Here is a 22,392-nt window from a genome sequence, read left to right as displayed (position 1 = left end):
CTCAACATAAAAAGGACATGGTGTTGGAACAAGTCCAGAGGAGGGCCACGAGGATGATCAGGGGGCTGGAACACCTCCCATATGAAGACAGGCTGAGAAAGTTGGGGCTGTTCACTTTGGAGAAGGCTGTGTGGAGACCTCATAGCAGCCTTCCAGTATCTGAAGGGGACCTACAAGGATCCTTGAGAGAGACTCTTCTTTAGGGACTGTAGTGATAGGACAAGGGCTAATGGGTTCAAACTTGAACAGGGGAAGTTGAGGTTAGTTATAAGGAAAAAGTTCTTTATTGTGAGGTGGTGAAGCACTGGATCCTGCTGTGCACAGAAATGGTAAATGCTCCATCCCTAGCAGTGCTCAAGGGTGGGTTGAACAGAGCCTTGTGTGACATGGTCTAGTGTGTGATGTCCCTGTTCATGGCAGGCGAGTTGGAACTAGATGATCTTAAGGTCCTTTCCAAGCATAACCATTCTATGATTCTAATCTAGACAGATTACTGGAGGTCTTCTATATTTAGGCATCCATCTGGTACTGCGACAATTGCAGCTGATCAGATTACTGCTGTATCCTAGCTGTGTAAGATGCACTGCTGCTGTAAGAGAAACCTGCACTCTGCCAGTCTAGTTGCAACGTCAGACCAATTGCTAGAAGTGTATATCCTAATTTATTTTCAAACATCATTATTTTATAATTTATGAATAGTCAGGTCATGTTTAATTTTTATACTTTATCTTTTTGTATCACGTGTAATGGAGGAGGGACTGACAAATTCAGTGACTGTGAAAGAAGTTCTCTAATATTTTACGGAAAGCCACAATATGAAGATTAAAAAAAAAAAAAATAAGCCCCAAAACACCAAAAGAAGACTCCTTCCCCCCGCCAACCAAACCAAACCAAAATCCAACCCCCAAAAAAGTCCAAACAAAAAAACTAACGCAAAACCTACTTTCTGAAGGGGGGCGGGGGATGGCGGACCACTTGAAGGGGGGCTGAGGGGGGGAGTGCCTTTCTCCTGCAAGTGACAACAGCTACATCTAGTGGTTTTAGGCAGTATGGGCAATTTTTGCCACAGCTAAGCCATGCTTTACGAAAGCATTCTGCATTGTGCATTAAAAAGAAAGGTAAAAATCTTCTCCAATGTAGAGCTATGTAATTAACAGCACTGATGTTTCTTTATTTCTATTCCTACCTTTTTTTTTTCAGTTTATCTTGTACAAATTAATGTATGGGGACTGGGGTTTCGTTTTCATTGTTAGTTTTGTGTGTCAGTTCCCTATACTGCCTTTGTAGCTTTTCCTTATTAATAGGTTAAATACTTATTTAGACGAAATGATTTAAAATTATAAATTCCAGCTTCTAAGAGTTACATATTGTGGAATGGGATTAAGTAAATTCAAGTAATTTTCTGCATGTTCATATCTATATTTGATAAAAATTAAAACACCAGCTACTGTATTGTTTCCAGACGTGGTGATGTACCATGGATTAACCAAATCTTCGGTTTTCCACAAGGCCAAGCATCACATTTTTTAAATATTTCAGAAGAATTCACCTCAATCAAATAGAGGCAAACTTGATACCTTTCAATGCCACATACTTATATTTTCAGAAAATGCAAAAAAATTCCATGCATAATCCCTCCAGTCTTTTCTGAAGAATAGTATTGGCAACAATAATAAATTATGTATGGTGTTTACTCATATCCACTTATTATTTGGAATAAAGAAGCTTGGAAATAAAATCATCAATTCAATCGTATTTATATGTCAATAACTTCATGCTAAGTGAAAGGCAAACCACCGAGAAAATATATTAAAAATCTCATAATAATCTTCATAATCAAACATGTATGACCGCAAAGAGTAAAGTCTTGGCTGTAAAATCAATAAAATAATGCAAGAACTTTTACAATTCAATTGGACTTGAAGTGTGACATAGCCTTACAATAAACTAATTTGTCAGTAGCTTAGCAGCCAAGTTCTGGTATAGGTTAGAATATGGTAAAAGGTGGTGGAAGAAAATGAAAATACATTAAAATGAGCACTAGGATGTCCAAACTTTCTGTTCATTCATCAGTTTACATTCATCAGATATTTGAAAAAAAATAAATGACAATTTTTAACAATGACCCATATCATTTAATGTGGAAAGGAAGAAAGGACCAAGTTTGAGCAGGCATAGTAAAAGCCATTCCCCCTTTTCTGTCACTACATGCCCTTGTAAAAAGCCCTTCTTCAGATTTCTTGTAGGCCTCTTCAGGTTCTGGAAGGCTGCTAGAAGGTTTCCCTGGAGGCTTCTCCAGGCTGAACAAGCAGAACTCTCTCAGCCTGTCTCCATAGGAGAGGTGCTCCAGCTCCCTGATCAACTTTGTGGTCACCTCTGAACTTGCTTGATCAGGTCCATGTCCCTCTTGTGTTGGGGGCCCCAGAGCTGGATACAGTACTGCAGGTGGGATCTCATGAGAGCAGAGCAGAGGGGGAGGATCACTTCTCTCTAGCTGCTGGTCGTGCTTCTTTAGATGCAGCACATGATACAGTTGGCTTTCTGGGTTGTGAGCAGACACTGCCAGCTCATGTTGAGCTTCTCATCAGTCAACACCCCCAAGTTCTCTCCTCAGGGAGAAGGTTTTGATTGTTTTTTGTGGTTTTGCTGTTTGGCTTTTTTTTTTTTTTTTTCTGTTGTTCTTTCTGTTGTTTTCTACGACTGTCTGCCAGGTGCTCTGAGAAACCTTTCTTTGTATGTCCCCTTAAGAGGACACCAGCTAGTCCTAGTTCGTCAAAAGAGATTTTGAAGCAGTAGAGAAAAAAAAAAAGAAAAAGTCCCGTTTTCCACAATAAGTTGAGCTATTTTAGTTCTTAGTACTCTAACAGCATGGAAAACAGTGCCCCAGCAACCGAGTATTGCCGCAACGCATTTCCCTCCTCCTTGTTCTGAACTTACTCACAAGGTGGCGCCAGAACTCAAATTTTTGGAAATACCATTCGATGCCTACGAATGTCTTTTTGCAGCCTCCTGCAAATTTACCGTTTTGTGAGGGCAAAGCCAAAAGTGTCAGAAGAGTATTCTCAGTGAAAAGAAATGGGTAAGCCTGTCCAGTTTCTGCACATATCCCTAGTGCAGGATATGTCTGATTATAAAATAATAATAACCTAAATGTAACAAATTTAGCATTTCCAGTGCATTTTATCAAACAGTAGCAAAAGAATTAGTGATATTTGAAGGAATGTTTTTCCATTACTAGCTAACTGACTAAAATTTTGCCATTCATTAAGAAAGCTTTTCCTGTCTTGCGTCACTGAAGACGAAGGTTGGTTCTTTCACATACAGGGCTGTTTGAAGATGTGTCTTTACAATACATTCCTGCTCATAGGCTACAAATGTACAGTGATGAAAAAATAACACATTTCAATCCTCCTGTCACATTTTTAATGTCCCCTTCATTCTCTCCTTTCCCATCAACTTACATCAAAACAAGGAAGCCTTCTCATGAATTTCACTATAGCCCTTTCTGTAACATACTTACTGACATTTCCTTTCCTCTTGATTTCATCCCTCACCTCACTCTTACAAGTTTTAGAAGGCTGGATGGCCATTCACCATTAAGTGGGTGGGCTACCACTCTTCAGAAGTCTTAGCTGAATGCAAAAAGCCCCAGGCTACTGTTAATCTAATATATTCTTTTATAAAAAAGCACATCTGTGTTCAAAATATGATGGGCTACTTTCCTTCTATCCTGTGTTCATGCTTGATAAAAGTCATCTTTCTTTTATAAGGTGTTATAAATTGCTTTCTCCACATCACAAGAAGGATTTTAAAATTCATACACTGGGTTTCACTAAAATAGTGGTGAAAATTCCAGCACACTGACTATGCCCCAGCAAACCTTCCTCCAGATATCCTGATTGAGTATTGAGCCGTGCTTTACAGTTGAGATTTGGTGTGGTTGACTTTTTATCTGGTTTTGAGATATGTTTAGAAAGACTTGAAAATAACTTCTTATTACCCCTACCATCCCCCCCTCCCTCCCCACCACCACCCCTGTTTATTTTTACTTGTACTGGTGCTTAATTTCTAACACTGGTTAGGAAAACAGCTGCATGAATTTTGCAAACATCCCTCCCTTGTAGGAGTCTGTGGACATTTCATTCTTGAAGCTCAGCCCAGGAAGAAGCGTGCTGTTCAATGGAGTCCTTATGATCGTACATTTCAAACTCATTTGCAGTGATTTTATCTGACATTTTGCTATTTGATAGGCAGAAAGGCAAGAGCAAACTAATACAAAATACCTTTGTTTACTTGTCTTCTGTGATAACCCATTTTCCCTTAAGAATATTCTGACTAGAGTGACTTCCAGCTTCACTTGTGTTGCTCTGTTGACTCTTGTATTAGTTTGTATAAAACCCCACTGCCTTATTTCTGCTGGTCCATTTACTTCTCTCTCTCCCCTTGATTGTGCAGGGTAACTCTTTAGGACAAGGACAGTTTTTCTTCATGACAGGAAAACACCTTGTCTCTTAGGTGTTGGTATAACTGAAAACAGTATTTTTTTTTAAGTTTCGAAATACCCTTTCCTTACACTCAGACCATCAGGGAGCCTTCTGGCAGTGAAGTAGGTGGCACAATCACTGTTTCACAAGTATTAACCTAAGCCCTATTTGTTGCAGCACTTGAAGAAGTTTCTGCACTATAACTGTTGGCTACAAATTTGCCAAGGAAATAAGGAGTCGTATAAATATATCCTAACATTGAAGACACTTATGAAATGGACATATAAGCAGAACTTTTTTTAAAAAAAAAGAATTCTGTTTTTTTCTTAAATGTGTGTATGCAAATAGTACCCTCACTATACTGAAATGTGGGCCTCTCAGAAAGAAGTGAATGCCTAAGGGGACTCAGATGGCTTGCAAGTGTAGTAAACCTCACTGATACACCACCACACAGATCTCCACTTATCCTTCCTCTTCAAAACAAGTGGCATTCACATATTTAGAAATAGACATAAACAGAATTGAATCAAAATGCAACTACTCTTGCCTCGAGCAAGTTTACAAATAAAATTATAGTGAAGTATCTTAAAATTAGGAGAGCTGTTTCGAATGCAGCAATATAAAGTAATCATTTCCTTCTGTTGCACAGTCCTGCAAAACTCATGATCAGGTAACAACCATTTTTATATTAATAACACACTTAAATTCATAACATCTCATTTTTTAAAATGAAACCTAAGGTGCTTATTTGCTCACATTTTGAAATTGAATAGTTAGGCTGTGCTCTCTCAAAGAACATGCGGCTGCTGAGATTCTCTTGAACTCCGTCAAAAAGAGTGACCAAATCAAATAAATCTTTAGTCTTTCAGCTTTAACTGGAAGCAACTTTTTAAAAACTGCTGACTTTTTTGATGAATTTTTGGTGCACACAGGGTGAACACTTTTCAACATTTTGGTGGACATTGCTCTCTGATGAACATAGCTCTTGAAAAACAAACTCTTTCCTATGCTAATGAAATCAGATTCTTTCCCTTTGCATAGTTACAGCACCTTTCAATTTCACAATGACTGAAACAAGTTTCATCATTAGACATAATAATCTGTTGCTATCAAGTTAATTAGTTATGATCCATCCACTAAGTATAGGTTTGCTCTGGGTTTTTTTCTCCATGGATCTGGCCAGCAACACCGGTAAGTACTTCAAAATCCATTAATTTAAGTTTCATCACTTAGTAGATTGTTGCCCATGTCAAAAAGGTTAGCAAAGCATATATGCTTTATATGCATACATATTTTACATATATATTTATGTGCATATAATCAAAACATATATGATTATTATCACAAGTTCCAAAGGAAGCCACATTTGCAACTAATCATTCCCTTCTATGCATTTTCTTAAACAAGAAAAGAAGATAGGGAGGTCTGGTACAGAATCAAGATACCGTCTTAATTTTATATTTATAGAATCATAGAATGGTTAGGTTAGGAAAGGATCTTAAGATCATCTAATTCCAACACCCCTGCCATGGGCAGGGACACCTCACACTAAACCCTGTCACCTTACCCAAGGCTGTGTCCAACCTGGCCTTAAGCATTGCCAGGGATGCAGCATATATAACTTCTTTGGGCAACCCAGTCCAGTGCCTCACCATCCTCACAGTAAAGAGTTTCTTCCTTATACCTAACCTCAAATCCTCGTTTAAGTTTAAACCCATCACCCCTTTTCCTGTCACTACAATCCCTGATGAAGAGTCACTCTCCAGGATCCTTATAGGCCCCCTTCAGATACTGGAAGTCTGCTATGAGGTCTCCACACAGCCTTCTCCAGGCTGAACAGCCCTAACTTTTCCAGCCTGTCTTCATAGAGGAGGCGCTCCAGCCCCCTGATCATCCTCGTGGCCTCTGGACTTTTTCCAACAGATCCATGTCCTTTTTATGTTGAGGACACCAGAACTGCACACAAGGTTGGTGAGATTTCACAAGAGCACAGTAGAGGGGCAGGATCACCTCCTTCAACTTGGTCATTACATTCTAGTTGATGCAGCCCAGGATACAGTTGGCTTTCTGGGCTGTGAGCACACGCTGAAGCCGGCACATGTTCATTTCTCATCAACCAACACCCCTAAGTCCTCCTCAGGGCTGCTCTGCCCTATATATAGCTGTGCCTGGGATTGCCCTACCCAGGTGTAGGACCTTGCCACTTGGCTTGGTTAAACTTCATGAGGTTGGCCATTGGCCCACCTCTCAAGTACTTCAAGGTCCCTCTGGGTACCATCCCTTTGGTTCAGTGTATCAAGCAAATCACACAGCTTGGTGCCATCAGCAAACTTGCTGAGAGAGCATTCAATCCCACTGTCCATGTTGCTGACAAAGATGTTGAACAGGACCAAAGGGATATTCCATATCATGTGAAGTCTGCTCAGCAGTAAAAGCCAAGAGAAATGTGGGAGGGTAGGTATTTTTTATTTATGACACTGCCTTCCAGAGCAACCAATACCACTACTTATACTGAAGGCCCCCTTTCTGGGAAGCGGCCAGGCATCACCTGCTGATAGAACATAGAGAAGAAAATCTTTGCTTTTTTTTTGCTTCTGTGTATGACCCTAGCTTTTGCTTTATTAAACTCCCTTTATTGATTGTAGAAGCAGTGATAGTCATTTTTTTCACCTTAAAGATAATATAAAATGTTACACAACTTACCCAGATAAAAAGTCCTACATGGGCTACAAGGAGGGTTTTTTTAACTTTTTTTCCTGTGAACACAACTTAACAGGTTTATTTACTCTGCAATTTAAATGAAAAAGAGCAAGAGCTATCATAAATTTTTTTATATCATTGAATTTTTTAAGAAGTCATCTTTAGTTATTTTTCCTATATCTGGCTTACATAAACCCTATGTGTAGTGAAATGGAAAAGTATAGAATAAGCTACACTGCCTGATACTGCTACATTATTTTCTTAAGATACTTACTGATTTTCTCTCATACACTGAATGCAGATAACTTGAAATTAAATGCACAAAAGCGACAAAGGAAAGCATACAAAGTTCCACACATGTTAATTTTCTTTGGAAAAGTTTATTTGCTTAGCATATATGAAAACTTCATACTTTTATTACTAATCAAGCAAATACAATGTGGGGAGCATTTTTTTATTTTGGACAAATAATGGCAATGAGTTATTAATGCTATTCAGAATAAAGATAATGAAAAAATACATTCCGGCTTACCTATTTTCAACATTACACATATGGATTAAGTACCATTCCAGAGAAACCTCACTGTGTAAAGCCTGTATTTTATATAGGCAACTGAGGCAAACAAAAAGACCTTCAGCAACTTGACGTGAGTGCGTTGCAGAAACATGAAACTTAGTTATCATTTCCACATAAAGCCACCATGACGTTTTCATAATCCCCTTTGAGCTCATCCTGTCAATTTAAGTACAAAAAAACCCCACAATTGTTAGGATAATGGTTTCAAGTTAAGTGAATTTCAGTAAGCATTCAATATATATGTACTTTCAGTCCTTCACCTAAACATATTAATCACTTGATAGCACATACTTTAAACACAGACTGAGCTTGAGCTGAATACCCTCATGGAAGTTATTCATATGACCAAGAAATAAACACATTTATTTCCAGAGTGGAGCAAAGTTAGACAAGCCTAATAAATATCCTGGGAGGATCTCATGGCATAAATAAAGAAGAGAAGCACAGACAATTTCTGTTTGCCCAGGAGCTTAAGCTTTTCTTCTCCAGCTAAAGAAAAAATGCCTTTGTTGACCAGTGATGTCCAATGTTCATTAATATTAAAACATTATACACATTGGATCTATGATTATATACAACACAGGCTAACAGTACAATTCACCATAGGATGGCTTATTCAGCTTGGAAAAAAATAAATAATATGTGTTAAGTATGCAGTGTAATTATTACATACCATGTTTTCCCAGATTTGAATCTACTTTGCCAAGATACATGAATTGTTTATTACAGTGAAACTATGCTTCAAGATCTTTGGATGCAATCATCACTTTGGAACATTATGAAGTGATGTAATTACATACCAATCACATACACTTATTAGGCAAGAATAAAAGTAGTCTTTGGTACCTAACTGAAAAAGTAGCAGACACCACTAAAAATCAAGAAAGTATTTTGATACATGAAGGGAGTATGCTTCTGCTACAAACAAGACTCTTGTTTTTCAGTGTTTTCTACTAGCTTCTACAAAGCTGCTTTGGAAGTTTAGTTTTCCTCTAGTACTTCACTGATTTAAATTTTCTGGAAAATATATTAGGTGGTCTACCCCCCATAAGCAGATTATTGTTAGTTTAACTCATTTACTTAATTGACCTAAAAGCAGGCCAAATAAATTTTGACTTAACAAGGTATTTTCAGGAGTACTCCAAATGTCAAAAATGCACAGTGAGTTGCATCAAGTATCTCCTATAGAGTTCATAGGGCAACCCTCTCTACTCTGCTGGCAGTGTACCTTATGTCTGCTCAAGTACAAGAACTTGGGGATGCTGGAGTCCCCATTCAGCTCTTGGCTTTTACTTGTAAGACAATATTCTGAGACTCGTACCACTACTAACAGATTGCCATAGCTTTCATAACAAAAACATTACTCCGGAAAATGAAATCATTCTACCAGCATGTGCATCATTGCGAACATGAGTTACTCAGCTACCATGAGCTACTCAAGACAAAACGCTGACTGAGGAGCAGAATTGTTAAAAGACCCTTACTGGCCTTCCAAAATCACCTACCATAATGGCTTGGCGGAGAGAGATGCCATACAGCCTCTTGTAATAGCCTTTGATCTCATTCATATCCACTTCTTGGCGTGAAACCATGATTCTGATGAGGTCTTTGTGCCGTGTCCCAGCACCCTGTTAGCAAAAAGAAAAAAAAAAAAAACCAAACCAAACCAAAACAAAACAGCAAACAGGAAAAACAAAAGAAAAAAAAAAAAAGGAAAAAGACATTACAGATCTGGACCTGCATACTGGACTGTTTCAGCATCACCAACTGCCTAGCTCAGCTCAGCTTCAAAAATTGACAAAAGGACCATGGATGCCTTGTCAAAGATTAGGATTCTACAAGGTTCTTGTCCAGATCGGTGATTGTGTTCCTATTTTCACTAATATTTTTGTGGTTTCATAAACAAGAAAAGTTCCAGTTAGATTTCTGTCACTGTCTAGAGTAAAAGACACATGTTTGGATGGACAAATGCCTTCCTGAACACACTACAGGAAACAGGTAGCTCCTCCTATGGAAAGACACTCAGAAGTTTAAAAGGAAAAACAGACAAAGAGAAAGACATACACCAAACATCCTTCTGCAGTGATTTTTTTATCACACAAAGGGCTTCCAGAGCTCTAGGTAGCTTGTTATTTTTCAGCTTACAAAGTACCCCATGTTTACAAATGTGACTTTTTTTCTTTAGGTTACCTTCATCGCCAAGTGGAGCTTTTCAGCAAAGAAAGCTGGCTTGCTTGTGGCACACTTCACTGTAATGAAAAAATGTGATAAGGTCACATTGGTGCTCATGTAACAACAAAAAAAAGGCTAAAGTCTGGAAAGAAAACATTTAAAAGCAATCTCAGTGTTCCTAGCAGTATAACCTTCTTATGTACGTTTTTGTACCCCTCTTCAAGATATGGGAGCAGTAGCAGTTTCTTACATCTGTTTATTCAGAAAGCAATTCAGTCAGGAAAGAGTACTGTAAAGACAAGACTGCACTGCCTAGTTTCCTGCCACAAAATTAAGAAAACCGTTGTAGTTTCCACAAAGAAAAATGGGAAAGCATTTGTACCTTCTGCAGGAGGGCTAGAGGTTATGATTTGATATTTTGTGAACCAAATGATACTACACACTTGCCCTTGACTTCTGACATGAAAAAGGATCTGATGGGACTCATTATTTTATCCAAAGTACATTTGACTGTGATACAAAAGCTGAAAACAAGATGAGTGTCTGCTTCCAGATTTCATCCCTGATCCACTGATAAGAGTGATATAAGAGAATCACTGCCTCCCCTTACTGTCCATGAGGAACATAATGTTAATGTTAATATACACCTTCACTACGAACCGTATCAGAATACTTTCTTTAAAAAAAATGCAGAAGGAAATTTGTTCTATTTTTAATAACCATGTATTGTAAATTTATTTGAAAAACAAAACTTGGAGATAAGTGGGTTTGGGTTTTTTGTGGTTTTCTCTCTCTTTTTTTTTTTTTATTTTTTGAAGATAGGTTTAAAACTACTTGATTTGTGTGCCTGTTCTGACAGCTGGTTTTAGCATACCAACTTTCTGTAAAGGTCTTCCTATGTTGATGACACATCTGTTCTCCTTGGAAGACTTTTCTACATATCAGGATATGTGTTTCATCAGGTTTAGCCAAATTTAAAAACCTCAAATACCTATGTTTGTACTAGATTTATCTAAAGGATTATTTAGCATGTTTCTTAATGAAGCAGGTTAAGCCCAGATGGTCTTCCTATCTGAGCAAGTAGGACAGAAGTAAAAGGTAGGTTTTCATATGGTCAGTATACATGGTAGGTTACAATCTGTGGAACCACTTACCTAGGGCAGTCAGGCAGTTCTCAATATCACCTTTCAGCTCCAAATCCAGTACTTTGTTCATGTCATGCTTGCTGTATTTGGTGTACTTTTGAAAGACTAAATAAGAAAGGAAAACTCAGTGAACAGTAATGAAAATATGGTATTCTCCCTCCATTTTTTCCTGCCTTATTCTGACCTCACTTTTTCAGCAGTGCACACAGATGACTGTAAGCCACCTTTTGCATTTTTTTCCCTTTTTCAGACAGCACAATGTAAAGAAAAGTGTTACTGCACAGACTGGTGAAGTCAACATAAGGAATAGGACAGGGCTTATGTCCCATTGGCAGAGATGGTGGTGGTCCAGTGACTCCACTCAAGCCTGTGACATTAGCTGATATCTCTCTACTCAGGGCAAACTGGCTGAGAAGCAAGACTTGTTGGGAGAGCATTCAACTCCTGCCACACTGATCCTGTGGCACTGTGATCACTAGCCATGTGAGACTTCACGGTAACAGTTTTGTTAACCACCTAAATGATACTGCTCATCACTAGTATGGAAAGATCAGCCAAATTGCCAATTGCACTCCAAGAGCAATCATGTGCTCAATTACAGAGAACTTTGTAGTAGACAGATTCACATCTTGATAACCATATTTTCTCTGAGTTCATGAGCAGGCCATAATCAAAGTACCCTTCGAGTGAAGCACAAAGTTTCATCTAACATACCTCTTCGGAGATGTGGGTAGCTTCTTGTAGTAAGAACAGTAATAAACACATTAGTATCTGTTCCTTTCCTTTTCTCTCCTGCTTCATACAAGGCCTGTCATAAACAAAGTAGTGAAGTTTGCATCAGTATAGCAAAATTCAAGAAGGAATACTGTACTTTTGAAGCTACAAGACAAATGTAGGCCACTGCTTGTCAATAATGAACTATAGCCCTTAAGACAATAACCAACAAAACTCTAAAATCCTCAAACTCTAGATCTGTTAAGTAACACTTCATCATTCACTTATGTCATACAAACCTACAAGACACTGTGCAGCTGAAAAACATATTTCCAGACATTCTACGATCACCATGTAGCTGCCTTGGTTATATTACATTCTTCAATGAAGATATTTTTCATATACCATTATATGTTTATAGTCTGCACAGAAGTCTAGGACTGGTAGGCTTTCTTCAGACAAACAGTATTATCTCTAAATATTAGAGATAAATTGGACAACCGTGAAGAAGCAGCTTATGCACCAAGTGTTTCTTGTCTTTTTAATGGAAAGTAAGAACCAAGTGAGTCTCCTTCATTTCCCTCACCTTCTCAAACCTCTCCAAAAGTATCCAAACAGTAGCAAAGAAGATTTAACAACACTCTTTAACCAAGAGAAATGGTATTGAGCTTTTGAACTTAGACAAAGTATTAATTAACTGACCTTCTCTATCTGACAAAACTAAACTAATGTAGCAGGGATAAAACCAGTGTTTCTCAATGGCTTTTTCTTGGTTAGATATTTTTTTTATATATAAACCAATTTAAAGCCAGTCCACATTTAAACTGGAACAATGATCAAAACTTTTGTATGTGAAAACTCAGTAAAGCCTGCAAAAGTTTACCAAGATTTTAAAAATAGACAGTCTAATTGTGGAAGAAATAAGAAAAAGATGAGTGGTTTATTTCATAATTCTGAAAATGGCTGTGAGATTGACCCAGTAATTTTCAAAGGTTAATCATTGTAAAATAATAACTATAGCTAATGTACTGCAAGTCCACACTGGTTCTGCACATTCATGAATACACCCTCACCTGTAAACCTGCGTCATAAACAGAAAGAATATTGTGTCTAATTTCTCCAGTTGTCGTTCTGAATGCTTTACATGACCTAGAAGAGGGTTTGCAGAAATGCTTCTGAAACTAGGTATTATGGGTAAGATTTAACTTCTTTCAGATAGCAAAGCTTAAGTGAACTTTGTAAAATAGTATCCGCTCAGCAAAGATTGCTACATAAAATACAAATCTCTGTCAGGTCTGCAACCACAAGATTCAGCTAGCATTGAGCGCCAGAGTTTGTAATCTCAAGTTTAGCCAGATGAAGTTCTGCAGTGTGCCAAGCACGATCTTACCCTGGCATCATTGTCAGCAAGCTCATCATTCACGTAAGAATCTTCACATCGGTCAGCCTAGATACGTAAGTAAAGAAAAATTAACTGGTACTCACAATCATTCAGTTTACCAGAGCTCATAATTTTATAGTTCTGCCTTACTGTTCTCATACATAATTTAATAAATAATTGGAAATAGGTGGAGTTACATTAATCATTCTGTCAAGAAAGCAGTTTTATTTGTAATCATAGAATCATAAAATGCTTAGAGTTGAAAGGAAAAATCATTCAGAGGTCACACTTCTAAGGCCACCAGCAACTTATTTCTGAAGTCCTACATTAAAATCCACAGGAAGTATTGTTTCTTAATGTGAAGTTACAGGTTTAGAAGCTGTGATTTTCTCCCCGATTAAAATTCTGTAGATTCCTTTCAAGTTGATTTGAAACCAAAACTGAAAATCAAAACTATTCATACAGATGTATGAGAAAACAATCCTACACACTTGTACAAGCTTCATATACATGTACTTAACAATTGCAGAGTCATTTATGCATTTTAATGGGGTCTTTTTATTGGGCAACTCATCTGCTTTTGAACACAAATACATAGAATACTTTATCTGCATGTTAGCACCCTGCCTGCCCCATTAGCTAACTACTAGAAACATATCTTAACAGCAACACAAAAGATTTATTTCTTTAACTGTAAGCATTTCTTCTTTTTCTATTTCTAGTCAATTGGTATGACATTATGCCTGTTGCTTTTTCAAGTGCTTACAGACAGTTACCACAAAAAAAAAAAAGGTCTTAAAAGCATAAATGATAAATAATAATAAACATCACTGGTTTTTAAAATGAATTTGAGACAAAACTTCATCATAGCTTAAGAACAATTTTATATGATCTAAGATATGAAAGTAAAAAAATGCAAGTAGATAAACGTTATATAAATTCTCATTTATTATATGTATTTCTCTGAAATAGACCTGACAGCATTATTTTTTTTATTACAGATAATGTCACTCTAAAGGCTTAAGAACAGTGTACCTTGGCAAGCGCAACCAAAGCCTTCTGAAAGTCTCCAGACGTATCAGAGATAATGTCTTGTATCAGATCTCTCTTCAGCACTGAAATCAATAGAAAAAGTATTCATAGTTTGCTTTAAAGTTATCAACTAGGTTTACTAGATTATCTTTAAAGATCCCTTCCAACCCAAACTATTCTATGAGTTTTCCAGTCTTTTCTTAATTTCCCACTTAAATATGCCCACTAAAAATGCAGTTTTGTTACTTTCCCTTTCATCTTCAAGGGGAGGGTTCTATCTGTGACATGTCCTCTAACCCCTGAGATATGCTAAACACAAAATCTGCTGAAAAAGTGAAAAAGTACTTCTCAAAGGTCTTGTGGGTGACACTGTCTCAGGCTCCTGCTTCTGAATTCCAAAAAAAAAAACAAACAAACAAACAAACAAAAAAAAAAAAAAAAAAAAACCTTAAACTTTTTCTGAACCATCTGTGTTTCAATCTTATTACTCACTGCTCTTAAAAGCATTGAACTCAAACACAGAACTCTTCCTCAGAATGCAAACTATTAATCTGGGCTTCTATATGAGACAATTTGAGTGAAAACCTCTTGGAAAAGTTAGCCGATAATCTCAAAAAACATGATTTAATTTGACAACATTGACTGACTGCAATAAACTCTACATATATGAGAGATGCCATGTTATACTCTTGCTACCTATTCAAGGATGCTTGTCATTCAGTTCACTGGTTGCTCCTATACTAACACTATCTGTGTTGTAAACTCAGTAAGGCATTTTTTACAAGCCCAGTGAGACCTTAAGTCAGCTAAAGCTTAGTTACAAGAGAAGAAATGCAGCTGCGTTTTGCTAGCATCCTAGAAAGCATCTAAATACATGGCCCATTCTATGAGACTTTTGCAGTTCTGGCACTAATGATGAGACTTCTCCTTCTGTATTGGGATCCACATAGATCAGAAAAAGTCAGTATGACCTCTCTTCCCTGCAACTGTTTCTATTTCATGTGAAGCTTTACTTGCCTCCTACAATGTCATCTCAGCTTCCCATACTGAGATGTAGGGCTGTGACTGTAATGTGTCTGTAGTTATGCCCTTAATACTTTTTCTTGCTCTGAATTACCTTCTTTGTAGTATCTGCTGGCTTCTCTGATCTCCCTGTTATTTCTTGAGGCCAGAATTTCAATTAGGGTATCTTCATCAGTTCCAAGCCCCTGATAAAAGTAATTAAATTTTTAAAAATGTTATTTGACACAGTGAACTCAAAATTTAGAAGAACAGATGAAAAAATCACAGACTTGCCTTTGAAGGCCCCATATGAAACAAGAAAGGAAAATTGGGACCATTGTTCTTCCATACAATATTGTTATTTCAGCACTTTTGGAATTATTTTTTTATCGCATTTAGTATCACTGGTACCCAAAAGAAGTGCTAAAGAAGCTGAGCAGTGCACATAAAAGATAGGACGTAAAATTTATGAAGAAAACTATCCCTGTTCCATTTTGTTTTCTCTTATGTAAATATACGAGTAAACATTACAATTTTACTACTACATCAGCAATCAGTTTTCAGAAGGCAGAAAGAATTATTTCTTACAAAAATACTTCCTCTAACTCTGACATTCAGTAGAAATTGATCAGTGTTCTTCTCAGAACCGGGATTACAGGCATAGATATATTTTACAAAACAGGGTTAAAATGAAGACAATATAAGAGCTTTGAAACTCAAGTTCAGTGTTATTTACAGGCCCTGATATTTGTTTATGCTCTTTAGAAAAGTTTTTTCTCATTTTTACTTCACCTTCATAGAGGCTCTTAGTTCTTCAGCATCAAACTGAGCTGGAGTTTTGAGCAGAGCCACAACAACATCTTCCAAGTGGCTTTTCAGAGCTTTTTTCAAGGCATCTTCCAGACTCTGTGACAGGAAGAACAAGAAATACACTAAGCCAGTGAATGGTAAAAAGCTACTGTTTACCTACACTGCAGAAATCAGTCTAATTTCTGATGAATCTCAGTCCACATAAGTCGTTTAGCTACTAGAAAGAATTAAGACGCCCTTATTGAAATTTTAAATTTGTAACATTTATGTTAATTGAAGTGTCAGGTTTTTTCAGTATGCATTAAGGAGTGCTTTCACACATTGCAATTCAGCCATATTTACTCTTACAATATCAGAAGCAGCATTCGAAATACACTGCTTGCTTTTTTAAGTGAATGTATATTGCTCTTATGAGTATGACTGGGTTGCTTATATGGACACCATTTTAATTCATCCATTTATTGCATGAAGGATACAGAATCTGCACTGGAAACTCTGTGGACATAGTGTAATCTTTCTCTACACAAAACTGCAAGTCCTAAAGTTATGATTTCAGGTATAATGTAATTTGACCTAAATTAAAGTTATAATAAAAAATATTTGTTCTGCCTCATCTCTAGAAATGCTAAATAGTGTGTTTTGTTACATTAAAATTTACAGCCCTGTTCTCTACCAGTATGTTTCCAGATTGTGGTTGTAAGTGTGAGAAGGTCAACCTGCTTTGTCTGGGTACCTAAATCAATGAGATCATTTCAGGAGCAAGCACTATGTCCCTAGTCCTGTTCTGTTTTTGACGGTGTCCCAGGAACTAGCATATCTAATAATCTAACAGCATTAGTCTCACCGTATCTTTGAAGTTATATTTTAATTTAGTTCTTTAAAAGATATAATTGCAAGGCTGGAGTTTCCTTTGAGCAGAGAAGAGGGCTGTGAAAAACCCAAGTCAGGTTTCCTGAACTGAAACAGGGAATCTAGGCTAAATGAGATATTAGAGTATTTTTTAATTTTATTAGAAAATTCTAATTTTACTTTTCAAATATTAATTAGGAATTATAATTTTAAAAGTTACACTCAAAAGAATTACTTTCCAAGGAGGAAATGCTCAGTATCTCTGATATACCAACTGTGCAACTGTAACTTCAATCTAAAGTTTCAGGTTCAACTGGATAAAAATTGTTATAGAGAAAATTAAGAGAATTAAAACTTTTTTCAGAATCATGTGGTAATTTCCAAGCATCTCAATTCCCGTGACTAGCAGTGTTACCACTCAGAGGTACTGCCCCTCTACACCTACTCCCATACCAGTATTACTATACTTGTGGAACGGTTTTACAGTCCTACAACTTTCGTATCTTGTTTAGTATTATATCTGCACTGAAATATTCAGAGAGATGTCTTCAAGTCCCTTTCTTCATCCCTCCCTTTCTCTCAGCAGACTGCATCCCAGGTGTTACTGAAGTTTGCATTCCCAGTGATTTAGCGATTTAAAAGACCTCTAGAGCATTCAAAAAACTGGAAAGTCAGAATTCAAATTTTTTCCTTTTATTTAAAAATAGTGGTCACTGTATTCAAAAGCTCAGCATTGGCAGTATAGTTACAGGGTATTATCATTCTCTTTGATTATATAAATTTAAGTTTGACTTGAATATACTTTACCTTTCCCTTAGCCTGCTGGTAGGCAGCTTTGATCTGCTGACGCTGAGCATTTGTTCTTTTTGTCAAAATGTCAATGATGGTGGCTTCATCCACACCTGTGAGTCAACCAACAGCAAAATGTTTAATATATTTGAAATACTATAGCAGTCTGTAGTGCATCGTTTAGCCAAACAATACTCTTATTTTTTTTATTATTATTTATGTTATGTCATAGTTTGATTTCTTGACACAAGGAAGTTTAACCAAAGGAAAAACTGTAATCATCTACTGACTTAGTGAAGTAGTGAAGAAATAAATAGATTCCCAGAGAACACAGAAAAACTGTTTCTACAATTCATATAGAGAGTCTTTAAGTGTTCTGAGTGCAGAACTCACACTACAGAGTAACAATAAACAAACAAATAAATAAATAAATAAATAAGTATAATTAGGCAGCATGAGAATTTAATCTCAGTAAGTCAAACTGAAAAATATTTCAAAGTACAGGCAAATTGCCAAATAGGAATTTCATAAAAAGAGAGAAGCACAATATAAGCATATACTACATTACCCCTGTCATTTGCAGGGATTTTATGGAAATCAAATTTAAAACTATTGGTATGGTACATTACAGTATTTTTTATTGCCTAGAATTTAATGTTTACAGTCCTTCCTTCAGCATATTCAAGTAGCTGTGTTAAGGTCTGAATATAATACAACATTAAGGTCTGAATATAATACAACATTAGGGTATCAAATGGTTGGGATTCTTCACTAAGCAGCATAATTTAATGTATGTCCAGGCTTTTAAAAGCAGAGGTACCCCTCCTTCTTGCCACTACCTCACACTTTTTTCATTTTTTTTTTTTTTTTTTTTACAGTGTTATGCTATTTTCAAGATTTCCTAAGAAGAGCCCTAACGTAGCAGCTTAAATATTTGGTCCTCTTACCCTTTACAGTAATAGCTCTGTCCAAAGCAAGAACATCAGCTGATGGATCAAAGTTAGGGTATGTCTGTACTCCAGGGCCACCTTTTGAACTTTTCTGCAGAGAGGAGGGAAAAAAAGAAAAAAAAAAAAAAAAAAGAAAATGGAAAAATTGTAACTGCTCATTCCAAAGAAGCAGTTTTGCATGCCTACATAAACCACATATTTGGGATTGCCCATTATGGCTGTCAAAGAACATACAAAGAAGTAAACAGTCTCAGTAATATATATGCATTAGGTCTATTCCTTTCACACTTATTTTATTAAACAGAAAGGTACCTGCAGACCTATTTCTCAAAGTCAGATTCCACAGTAAAATACTTCTTAACTGTCACTTTCAGCAATTATATCCAGTTTTAAATGCTTTAAACCCACAATTAAATACTACATGCATGGCCAGTAAAGTGCTACTAATTTTTGTGCTCATTTTAAACAAACTGTTCATCACATTAAGTCATTTCTCAGCTAACTCATATCTAAGGCTACAAGCACTTTTTGCATTCAAGAACTTGGAGCAAAGTTCAAACTTAATCCTATAAGGAAGTAGGGACTGTTACCTAACTTCCTTGAAACTTGAGATGTAAGCCAAACTTTCTTCACAGGCATTATCTACTGTCTGCCTTTGGTAAATCCACTCCTAGATGGAGTCTAGGGAGTTGACTCCTTAATGAATGTCTAGAGGGCTTTGGGAATGCCTAAGGATGATGAATTCAACTACGCACCATGTTGCATGGGTTGCCATAAGTCAGCAACAAGACAAATCATGTTACTCTACTGGCCTATGACCCAACAGCATGATCTAACCCATGCCTACTTCTTTTACAGAGGCTATAAGATACTCCAAGTTTCTTGTATCAAATATTATTTATAGAAAATTGCCATTGGAATGATACATACTGAGATTTTTCATTAAAAAACAAAAACCAACAACAAAAACAAACAAACAAACAAAAAAAGCCAAAAAGCCACAGTAGATTCTAAGCATTTTCAGAATCACTTTTTTCCTGCTTCAACAACTCACAATGTTGTTGGGTTTTTTTTCCTAAATCTTTTGTGTCTAAAGTTAAATAGCACAAGAGAAGTGGCTTATGATGCATGTTTTGCCTACAGCATTCTGTACTGAATTTTGTACATTTCTGATGTCTGATAACTAAATATTCAACACCCCACACAGGGAGTAAGAGAGCAGAGAAACTGTAAACTAAAGCAATGTCTTGCGTACTTTCAGCCAACAGAGAAATAAGACTACTTAGCTGTCTGTTTCCCAGGCACACCAGGTTAGTCTTTGTATACTGGTTTCCATGACAAATTAGTGGCAATAAAAAAAAAAAAAAATCTAACCACCATAACCAGAATGATTCAGAACCTTGGGTGTGCAAGGAGGATAGGAAAATGGAGCCAAAGGTTTGTGCACAAAATGCTGTGGAGTCAAAATTACAAAATTAGTGATATTTCCCTCTATGTTCAATTTCCTTCTTTCTGGACCTTGTGGGACTTCACAGTGTACTGCTTTACCTTTCTTGACGGTCATTTCAGTATCTTAACTTCATTATTATAAGACACTCCTCATCACCCTAGTACTCTAACTCTTGATTTCTCACCACAAACCTCCCTTCTAATCAATATTACTACTGACCATCTGAGATGTTTTATTACATACGGTGACTCTTTGCACCATAAGCATGACATATACACTCAAAAGCTAGGACTTACACTAGTGACTTCAGTTCCTTCTTTACATTCCTGGGCTCCAACTCATGGCTTCCCGTATCTCAGCCTGAGTTCCTGATTTTCTCATGTACATCTCCTGAACATGTTCATACACATTCACACACCCATGCATCAGATTACTACTTTAAAGAGGAGACTTGAGTGAATCAGTGATTGATCACTGGAAATTACAATTTCACTACAGTAACTAGTTCTGCCTAGGAATTGATAACTGGACTGATGGGTGCCTATAAGAGTAATTTTTCTTCTGATAGCAGACTTACTATGTTATTAGGTTCCATTAGACTATATGATGGAATAAAACTGGATTCTTCTTTAATCTGCTGGACTTTTGCCATTGTTCTTCCTTCCTTTAACTATATTAAAGACATTTGGTGGCCTAAGGCTTTAAATCAGTTCTGAAAATACTTAAAAATAAGCATGATGCTCTCAGAAGGTGATAATACTTACAATACATTCCTGCTCCTGGTTTTCCATGAACCATGCTTGTTTCAGAAATTCTGATACCATAGCCATGTTGACAGAGTTTCTGTGAAAAGATGCACCAAGTAAAAACCCAATTTTCCATCAAGTTACAAACCATCTTTCACCATTTTCAGTACCAGTGTCACTCAAGGTCTCCTACTCTCAAAATCCTTTCTCTTCGACTATGATATGCAGAGGTTAGTTTCCCAAGTAGCAATTGGCCTGTGCTACTTGAAGGAGGTAATTTTATGTTTGCCAGGTGATGCAATACTCCACAACTGTTTGCTCACCCCTACAGCCTTAATTACTTGCAGAAGTTTTGATTAGGCAATATCTAAGGATTAGCATTGACTTACAAAATAAAGTTCCCAGAAACAAATTGAAGTCTGACTTTCCCTATTAGTTATAGCACCAGCTATGCTCATTTAGCTTACTGAATGTTTGATTCTGTTCAGTGGTGAACAAGTATTCTTGTCTGATCATTTACTGTGGTTGGAGCTTTTGTGTGTTAAGACAAAAGGTATTCCCTCTCATGTAATTTCTTTGACCAGCCACTTCCTAAGGAATACAAGTAAAATTAGATAATTTCACCTGCACTATTCCTTATTTCTCACATATTTCCTCTGATTTCTACAAAAGAATAGAGTATTACCCATTTTAGAAGGGAAAAGGGTAATTTTTGATTTTAAACATTCAAAATGAAAATCAGTCCAGCTTTCCCATGAGATACCATGCAGAATGGGGAAAAAAGACTAAAGGTGATGTGATTTGATATTGAACATTCAAATATGAATTAATAAATTGCTTCATAGCAACTTTGGTGTTAGGAATATTTTGTTTGCTAGTAGACATAGAGAGGGAACAGAAAAAATAAATTCATGTTTTATCAAATACAGTACTTTTGGTCTGCTCAAAATACAGTTTTTTCCCTAGCACACTTCCAGAGCAAACACTACAGAAAGCTTGTGTTTAAAGAATACATATAAATAATAAACTAAAGAAAATGCTGCTGGGTACACTACAGTGTCTTTGAATCTAGTGTGAACAGACAAGATGCTATTTGCAGTCTTATGAAACAAATCATATAATGCAGATCATATATGTAACTATAAGAAATTATGTTGCTTATACTGCAAGCACACCTTACTTCTGCCCTGTGTTCCATACTGAGGGCAAAGAGCAGTCATTTAAAACAACACACACTTAGGAACCAGCAGTGCAGCGGCAGGCCAGCTGCTTTTTTCCCTCATAGCAAAACTGTAAAACTTACTTCCATGTTCAGCTGCCAACAACATAATAGCTTCCGCCCACAGTCCTCATCCAGCCCAGCTCCACCCTTCCATTCCCTCTCTCACGCAGGAGCCACCTACACTCCCCCAGAAACCTCTTGATTTTGTGCCTTTCCCTCAGCCCTAAGGCATAAAATTCAGCCCTGCATGTGCTGCTAGAAAAAAAAAAAAAAATCTGCTTCAAATCTGTATTTGTAGGTCACTTAAAGCAAATCCTGTTGGTAAATAATGGTCAGAATATTGTATAAGTTTTAAGGCCAAACTTTTAT

The 22,392-nt window shown here is 36.8% G+C and overlaps 1 protein-coding gene across 1 annotated transcript; it reads right to left on the bottom strand.

Moving 5' to 3' along the window:
• Positions 1-7,606: 7,606 nt before the first annotated feature.
• Positions 7,607-20,976, bottom strand: ANXA1 (annexin A1). Its single transcript, XM_061376664.1, has 12 exons — positions 20,820-20,976; positions 18,603-18,696; positions 17,674-17,768; positions 16,000-16,113; positions 15,323-15,413; positions 14,209-14,288; positions 13,183-13,239; positions 11,793-11,886; positions 11,088-11,183; positions 9,952-10,010; positions 9,267-9,389; positions 7,607-7,917 (listed from the first exon to the last, which is right to left on the bottom strand). The coding sequence occupies exons 1-12, from the start codon at positions 20,883-20,885 to the stop codon at positions 7,858-7,860; spliced, it is 1,029 nt and encodes a 342-aa protein (XP_061232648.1). The 5' UTR covers positions 20,886-20,976; the 3' UTR covers positions 7,607-7,857.
• Positions 20,977-22,392: the final 1,416 nt, after the last annotated feature.

The sequence above is a fragment of the Neopsephotus bourkii genome, unplaced genomic scaffold (genome assembly GCF_033783945.1).
Source record: "Neopsephotus bourkii isolate Nb327-2 ecotype Australia unplaced genomic scaffold, CSIRO-AGI_Nbou_v1 NB_1727, whole genome shotgun sequence".
Taxonomy (NCBI): Eukaryota; Metazoa; Chordata; class Aves; order Psittaciformes; family Psittacidae; genus Neopsephotus; species Neopsephotus bourkii.
Note: the sequence above shows the minus strand (reverse complement) of the source record. Positions and strands in the feature narration are given on the sequence as shown.